The sequence below is a fragment of the Anneissia japonica genome, unplaced genomic scaffold (assembly GCF_011630105.1).
Source record: "Anneissia japonica isolate Jap-2015-1 unplaced genomic scaffold, ASM1163010v1 scaffold1889_len2455224_cov183, whole genome shotgun sequence".
In the NCBI taxonomy this organism is placed as follows: Eukaryota; Metazoa; Echinodermata; class Crinoidea; order Comatulida; family Comatulidae; genus Anneissia; species Anneissia japonica.
In genome coordinates this window covers 2,073,433-2,081,965 of record NW_022752980.1, presented here as the reverse complement: position 1 = coordinate 2,081,965, position 8,533 = coordinate 2,073,433, and the positions used below count along the sequence as shown (strand labels likewise).

Below are 8,533 nucleotides of genomic sequence, written 5' to 3'. Positions count from 1 at the left end.
ATAATCTGTCTAATTTTCGTCCTGTCACAAACATTGCTCTACTGTATATCGAAGCTCTTTGAGAAGTGTGTGGTTAAAGATCTAATTTTGATGTATGTTGTTACTCAGTGGTGTACTATAATGTAATTCGGAGCCTGTTTGTGTATTATTCAAAGAGTATGAAAAGGAAAGAGAGCACAGTCCCGTTCCAAAAGACGTCATTCCCCTAGTTACAATTTAGACTAAGTCGCCATCGCTGCCATGGAAGTACGCCCGCTGTCGTCTGATTGTTTGATAGATAATAGAATAATAATAAGAATTATTATCTGTATACGTTTCTTAAAATAATACAACTGATAGTTCTATATTCTGGTGAAATCTACTTTCAATGCGCTATGGCATGGAAATCTAAACAAAACAGTATTCGTACTCTTGTGCAGGTTCGTGTTATACATCATTGATATAGCATAGGGTCCCTGCTCGTCGTCTCATTATTTATACCTCTCGATGAAAAGAAATGTAGATGCAGTGTGTAAAGGTAGAGTGTAATTATCAATTACTCGGACAATGTGTGGACCCAAAAGTTTCGATTTACTCTCCGATGCTTTACCACTTGAATTATCGTAAAAAATATCGTTATCAATGCTAAGATCTACTGACAAAGTATACATACAAATGTATTTTTCAATAATTCTTTTTTTTCCCTTTTTCAAACAGTAAAAATGAAAAAAATTGCAACTATTTAAGCAATGACACCTCTGTCACTTTAATTGTCTAAATTAATGATGATAATAATAATAATGATGATTATAATGTTTATTTGCACCATAACTCCAAATCTACTGTAAAATTAAAAATTTACAACTACGACTTTAAACGAAACTAACCTTCACCCAGGGTAACAATGGAAAGCGTTTTGAAAAATAGAATATGTTAATCTGTTAAACCTCGATGCTTTACCACCTAAATTTAAAAAATAGCGTTATCAATGCTAAGATCTATTGACAACGTTTACATGCAAATGTATTTTTCAATATTTATTCTTTTTTTTTTTTTAGAGCAAAAATTAAAAAGAATTATGCAACTATTTAAGCAATGACACCTCTGTCACTTTAATTGTCTAAATTAATGATAATAATGATAATGATGAATATAATGTATATTTGCACTGTTACTCAAAATCGACTGTAAAATTAGAAATTTACAACTACGACCTTAAACGAAACTAACCTTCACCCAGGGTAACAATGGAAAGCGTTTTAAAAAATAGAATATGTTAATCTGTTAAACCTAGACAAATATTCATTGTGTTTAAAACGATGATATTTTGACCTTAGTTTATTGGTGTCCACGGTCCCCAGACACAATCGTTGCCGTTAATACAAGGGTCGGCATTAAGCACCTGGGTAGGGGGATAAATTACAGGCACTGAGTCAAGATAGTATTTTTGAAGTTTCTTTAACATCCACGCGAGGATATCAGGGCGCTCACAAGACAAGTCATTCTGTTCTAGTGGATCGCCCGTAACATTGAATAACCAGGTCACTTGATCAGTTGTTGGTCCGGGGATCGTTTCGTATCCAGTATCAGGGGGTGCAATCCATCCAGTCTCCCCTGAAATAAGGTTTCAAAACTATTAACTATCAATCATGTATCTAGTTAACTGTATACTTTTCTCAACATTGAAGTGTGTCCTGATGTCAAAAAAGCAGGTAAAGCATTTTAAAATGCAGAAAAGACTGTCCTCTGCAGGTCAAAATGGTGCAGCAAGCATATTTTTTAACGTAGGATAGTTTGGTAAAATTTCATGAAATATTCATAATCATCCTTATAGAACATATTTTGCGCATGCGCTATGTTCAAGTCTGTGTCAGCCTCATTGATCAATTGTTCATGTGCATCGCGAGGGACCTAGTATTCAATTTTAAAATAAAAAAATAAAATTAGATTTTGGGCGAACTGAGCGGATACAATTGATTAGCGGCTCTTTTAATAATTTTAGATATTATAGTCAAGATTATATGGTTATATAGGCCTAATTCAACAAAGGGTCCCTGGCACAATGGTCTTTGATATGAGTACTTTACATTATTTGCAGACATATGCAAGTATTATAATCACGTAACATTAGAGCCTTCATTCAGTCTGTTACCGGTATATCAATATCCAGTCTGTTATACTTCATCGTAAACTTACCAAAAAAGTTGATTTTTATTTATATTTTTATGCAACTTATTTATTTTATTTTGTATGTATTTTCTTTTGTTAAGACATGAAAAACAAACAACATAGCTTTGGAGGTGGAGCATGTCTTCTTGATAAAGACTATTTCCGTAGGCCCCGTGTGTACACATTGGCTCATGTACAATATAAAGAACCCAGTACATCTTTCGAGACGACTAGGGTTTACCCCTGTGTACTGGCCCATATTACAGCCCCTGCCCTCATTCTGATCTTTACTATAATAGCTATAATAGTAGAGATCAGTGCCCTCATCCAGTACGAAAACACACCGACAGGTGGTCTGTACCAGAATGGAAGAAGAATAAGAAGGCCTATACATTTACAGGTGTACGGTAAGAATGGCCCCAGGAAAAAATGGCCCCGGAAAAAATGGCCCCGGTAAAAATGGCCCTGGTAAAAATGGCCCCAAATGACAGGTAGGTAAAAATGGCCCCAATAATAAAATTCTATATTAAAACTGATTTTTAAAATCATTATATGCATTTTTTTTAACTGAAATAATTTAGTTTTTTAAAAGGAATCTAACATCAAATAAATTGCCATTTACGTTTTACGTTTTGCAAGAAATTAAATATTCAATGATAAAATATTCAAAGATATAAAAAAAATCCATGAATAACACTTTTTAATTTTTTTTTCCATTTACATGTTAAAAAATAGCAACAACATTATCAATAAATAAACATAAATCATTCATTTATTAATACTAAAATAATTTATTTGTGGCCAATTTCACGGAAGCGGAATCACAATTTTCCAGAAATTCAATCCGGGTATTGGTAAACCCCAAACAATGATTTTATATGAACATCAAATTATTATTTTTTTTTAGAAAAAAGAGAGTTCTACAATCATAATTAAAGGGTTTAGATTGCGTTCGCAGTGGGGTTTGTGGTGTATTTGCAAGTATTTTTTTACAAAAAAAAATCAACATTTTAACCAAAAAATAGGTTCTCATGAATATTTAATTTTCTTATTGATATACCAAGTGAGTCAATCACAATTGAATTGTTTGGTTTTCTACAGTGTGTTAGTGGGATTTAGAAATACCATTTAATCCTACCATAATTACCCTACCCTCACAATTAAACGCCATTTTAATTCTTAGCATAATTGCCATATTTACATATGTATATATAGTATCTCAGTTTACATTATTTAGTATAGTTTTAGGCACTTAAATTTAGTTGACGGGGAGTAAAAACAAGTATGCTTAAATACATGCCTATTCCTAATTATTTAGTTTACCGGTACTTTAAAAATAATATTTGATTAACAAATACTTCTTTGAAGTAACTCTAAGCAGAACATTTATTGCTAAGTTTGTGAGAAAGTAAGCCTCACCCTTTTCCTATACATGAACTTGTGATTCAAACACACAATTGATTCACATGCTTTAACTACTGTTTATTTGCATTGTTTATAACATGTAAAGTTATTTCATTTGATACATACCGTAACAATAGTGAATTTTGTGGTTATCTATGAGTTGCATATTTTGGTAGTTGAAGTACTGTATGTAAGTCATTCCTCTACTTTGTTAGTGGAAGGTTTTTAAAACTTATTTCTACTATTAAAAAATGTTATTCAATGGCCATTGTTTTCCGATAATCTCTCAGTACATTATTTGCATCTGTTGTGTAACTGTATTTGTTATTGATTCAATTCTTGCTTTTTACAGCTAGTATTTAAATATTTGAAGATTTTTTTAAAAATATCATTTCTATTACTGAATTTTTTCATTGGGGCCATTTTCATTGGGGCCATTTTCACTGGTGCCATTTTTACCGGGGCCATTTTTACCTACATTCACATTTCAACGGCTGTAACGCGATAGAGAGCAGCTGATCATTCAGGCTGACACCTTGGGCGGATGCAGAGGGGGTGCAGACTTGTATTAATTGTATTAAGAAAAATAATTGTTGCATTAATATTGTTGATATGAATTACCGGTAAGATTTTTAAGGTATGAGAATGCAATTTGTGGGCGCCTAGAGGCTCATTCTCAACATTTTGCACCTCATCCTCACAGTGGTTGGGGCCTAAGTGGTCTGGACTTTCAAGCACCCATTATAGCGCCTGAACAACTATTAAATAGTTTTTTGTATTTTCAGACTGACAGTAAATGTATTATTAACTTCAGAATCTACTATCAATCATTTGTTTTATTATTGCATTGATTTAAATACAAGGCCCATACAAAGGCTAAATCCCGAGGCCATAAATGTGGGTCGTCGTGTGTCGTTCTATCAAAATTGAACACTAGATCCCAGGCTCGCATAGATGCATAGAGCAGCTGATCATTAAGGATGTCCCAGACTTGAAAATAGCGCATTATTATAACATTGTCATTATTATTATCATTATTATTAAAACATCTGTGAATAATAATAACTTCCCATTCAATGTAGCTTTTATGTCAGTGAATTTACACAAATACAGTTGTATTTATATGTACATTATATGTTTTTTCACAGCGGAACGCAACACATTGGTTTCAACATAAGCCAAAACAAAAATAACATCAACAATTTTTAAAAAAATTATTCACTACCGTCAATAAAAAATCAAATAAAAACAACTCATCTTTTGTGCTACCCGGCCTTATACGACCTGGCGTTTTGTTGCCACCCTTTACTCAATTTTAATTTTACAACTAACTAAATTAAAATAATTAAAATACTATTTTACAATTTTCACAGGACCAAAATTGATTCTCTAAACATGTAAGACGCTAACAAGCAAATGAAGGGAGAGTAGTAAAATGTGAAGGCAGAGCAGAATATCCACCCAGAGTGCTCTTCAGATTAAATTAAAGCTCAATGTTTAATTGAAATGGTATTTAATAGAAGTTAAAATGAAGGCTAAAATCATCAGCGTGAAGTTTGAAGCAGAATACTTACCATTGTCGCCAGTGACAATCTTCCAATCTCCATGCCTTAACGCAGCATTAATACTGATGTTGAAAGGACTCAATTCACGAACCCAATCTCTGCCGCCAGGTACAACCCACAAGGGGTCAATGTTGTGCAAAAGCTCAGTTCGACAAGAAGCAGTTCCGTCCCTAAAAAAACAAACCAGAATATGTTATATGTATGTTTTATGTGTTCTTAAGTCATAGTACCGTAGGTTAGCTACAATCTACTATGTGCTTTCAATAGAACACAAAGAATGACATTATTATTCATTTTCTCTTTAGCTGGTGAGTTAAGACCAATGGTAAACTTCAATCATCAAAGCCAAAATACAATATTTTGATTGCCCAACCTTACATTGACCCATAAATGTCAATATTGGTTGAACAATTATAATCAGGTCGAGTACTCTATGGGCAGTGGCGTAACGCTGGGGTCGGGAGACACGTGGCTGTCTGTAGCGGGGGTCCTTTCAGTTGTGGCGCCAGCTGAGGGGAGTGGGGGAAGGGAATTTTTCTCTGTCGGACAGATTTGTTCCCCCTGTCGTCCGACGCCACAACGATGTCCTCGGATAAAAAAATAAAAATATATATTATTTGCCTGTCCAAATAGCGTTATTCTGATTGCCAATCCCAATTTTTGTGGTCTAAATACACAATTTGGACCGTACTAAGCTCGAAAAACTCTCCCGTTAACCCTACTACCAAGGATTTTTTTAATCCGGGAACAGAGGACCGATACTCTAGTCGGCCCCTTGGTTCGGACCCCCGTCGGACATGTCGGACCCCTTGTCGTAAAATTTTTGGAGCCACCGCTGGGCCATTGTTGAGTCTCATTCGCTAATTCCATCGTTGGATTTTAGATGTGCTCGTGTTTAATCATGTTTGTCATTATTATTCTAAATATTTTTAACGACGAATAAATTATATAATATCAGGGTGGAACTTTCAGACATGGAGGGTCTCCACCTCAGCCCCACCATGGTTGGGGCTGAGGTAATAAAATTTATGATTGTGACACCTCTGGATGGTGGGAAATGGCACACATCTTAAAATTGTGATTATAATTTTTTTTTTAATCTCCATTTTTAAAACAAATTGACAAATTTAGTGGGGGCCTTGAGCCGGCAGGGCGCCCTTTAATCTGCCACACTGCCTATAATATGATTAAGGTATGTCCTACAGTCGATGTCAGAGACACATTACTGTTATATATCAACAAAACCCTTTTTAGTCAGGGTGATAGATCATGACCATATGGGTGGGGCCCGGGGCCCCTAGGGGTTGGGGCCCTGCGAACCGCAGCACGCGAGAGCGCGTAGGTGTTATGTCACTGTCTATAGGAAATAGAAGCGGAAGGAGACATTATCTCCTGAAAAAAAATTGCCTGAAGCCTTCTTGGCTCATAAGGCTTCTATTTCTTATAGTAACGAAATTACTGGACTATAATTGTTTTATAAGTAAGTTGTGACGTCCATATCTGTCTCTTATACACATCTAGATGTGTATAAGAGACAGATGTAGGTCTGTCATTTGTCAGCTGTCTTCCTTGCATTCCAATGAGAATAATTAGGACATCAGTATCAGAGGCTCTAATGATTATATTTCCAGTGGTGCCAGATTGATGGAATGCAATGAGAGTATCTGCTTCCTCATGACTACCCTGCTGATTAGCTGGATTTTCAACATTCATCTTCAAATCAAGCTTATTAAAAGAGAGCCAGATACAGTTGCCACCATGGGACACAATCAGCGTCTTGTTTGATAGAATGGAACCATAGTGATCTTCTTGCCATTCTTTCAGGAGAAATTTTGCCAGCTGATCCTTACATCCCATTTTGTAGCAACTTATGACAGCCCTCTCTAGGTGCTTGCTCTGGTCCAGCAATGACAAATGGGTGGTCATTGGCTCCACGTAGTCTTCTCTCACTCCCCTTCAGCGACATAGGACGATATGTTTTGTTACAATCATTCCTGTCTCTTATACACATCTAGATGTGTATAAGAGACAGTCCTTATTCGATCGTCCATCAGACGAAATCCAACTTCCCAAGTATTTAAAACAGTCCTTCTGTTTTATGCTGTTTCCCTTCACTTTCAAGCGACAAAGTGGAACCTGCGTATTCTTTGTACAAACCATAGAGAAGGTCTTCTGGCAGTTTAACGCTAATCCAAATTTTTCACTTTCTCCCGACACGATGTTAACAAGTTCTTGAAGTTTCTCTTCCGAATCCGCCATTAAAGTTGTATCGCTGTCTCTTTTTATTCGGCTATATATATATATATATATATGAATAAATGTAGTTGGCAATACTAGCAACGTATAGTGCTCGATACACGTGATAATGCAGAGCGTAAATATTGATATATATGATATATATAGATATAATCAAATAAAGATAAATAGAGTTTTAGAATAAAGGACATGATGGTACATCGTATAGCATAGTTCTTAACGAATGTTTTTTGTAAATTGTGTAATAAAATGCCTCCGACGGGATTCGAACCTGCGACCTCTCGCTGTCAATGTTAGCATCATAACCATTAGACCACAGAGGCTTCATTTTAATCTGTTCAACCATGAAGCCTCTGTGGTCTAATGGTCATGACGCTCGCCTTGACAGCGAGAGATCGAGGCATTTTATTACATAATGTATTTATTTACAGGACAACATTAGTTGAGAAATATGCTACACGGTGTACCATCATGTTCTTTATTCTAACACTGTATTTATCTTTATTTCATTGATTATGATTATATATAATTTAACAGTGTTAAGTACGGAAAGTGATAACTTTCTCTCATGTATAAGTCTAATGTTGTATAAGCGTTAGTAAAAAATACACACCACTAGAGAAGACGATGACAGTGTTGTCATATAATCCCTTGGCTTTCAATGCAGCTGTTACATTTCCGACACCCTCATCCAGGCATGACACCATAGCAGCGTAGGTAAGTCTGCCTTCATCTTCGAATATACTGCGGTATGGGTCCTTGTAGTGCTCGGGTACTTCAAGAGGAGCGTGCGGTGCTTGGTAGGACAGGTACATGAAGAAAGGCTAGTAAATTTAATCCGAAATAATTATTCATATTCATGTATTTTTTTTTTTCAGAAGTAAACAATTTCTTTATTTAGATATACGATCATGTGACAAGTATTTCGTAGGCTGAAACGATGGACCACCTTTTGGAAACAAGCTGGTGCCACTCCTGTTTTACCAAACTGGACTGATTCTACCCGGTATTTTGGCTAAGTACTTCATAACTTTCGATCACATATTGACCTTTATCAGGTGAATGTAACAAAAATAATAATAATAATAATAATAATAAATAATAATAATAATAATAATAATAATAATAATAATAATAATAATAATAATGATAATAATAAT

The 8,533-nt window shown here is 35.1% G+C and overlaps 1 protein-coding gene across 2 annotated transcripts in view; it reads right to left on the bottom strand.

Annotated features, from left to right (window-relative positions):
- Positions 1 to 551: 551 nt before the first annotated feature.
- LOC117122558 (arylsulfatase J-like) overlaps positions 552 to 8,533 on the bottom strand; it is a 29,138-nt gene continuing 21,156 nt past the window's right edge. The window contains exons 6-8 of one of the 2 annotated variants that reach the window (XM_033268163.1): positions 5,127 to 5,287; positions 1,270 to 1,593; positions 552 to 926 (exon numbers count right to left, since the gene is read on the bottom strand). In XM_033268163.1, the coding sequence (XP_033124054.1) occupies positions 1,313 to 1,593; positions 5,127 to 5,287 (442 nt within the window). In that variant the 3' untranslated portion in view covers positions 552 to 926; positions 1,270 to 1,312. Of the gene's footprint in view, positions 1,594 to 5,126; positions 5,288 to 8,533 lie in introns of both variants that reach the window. The other variant, XM_033268162.1, reaches the window with a different exon arrangement.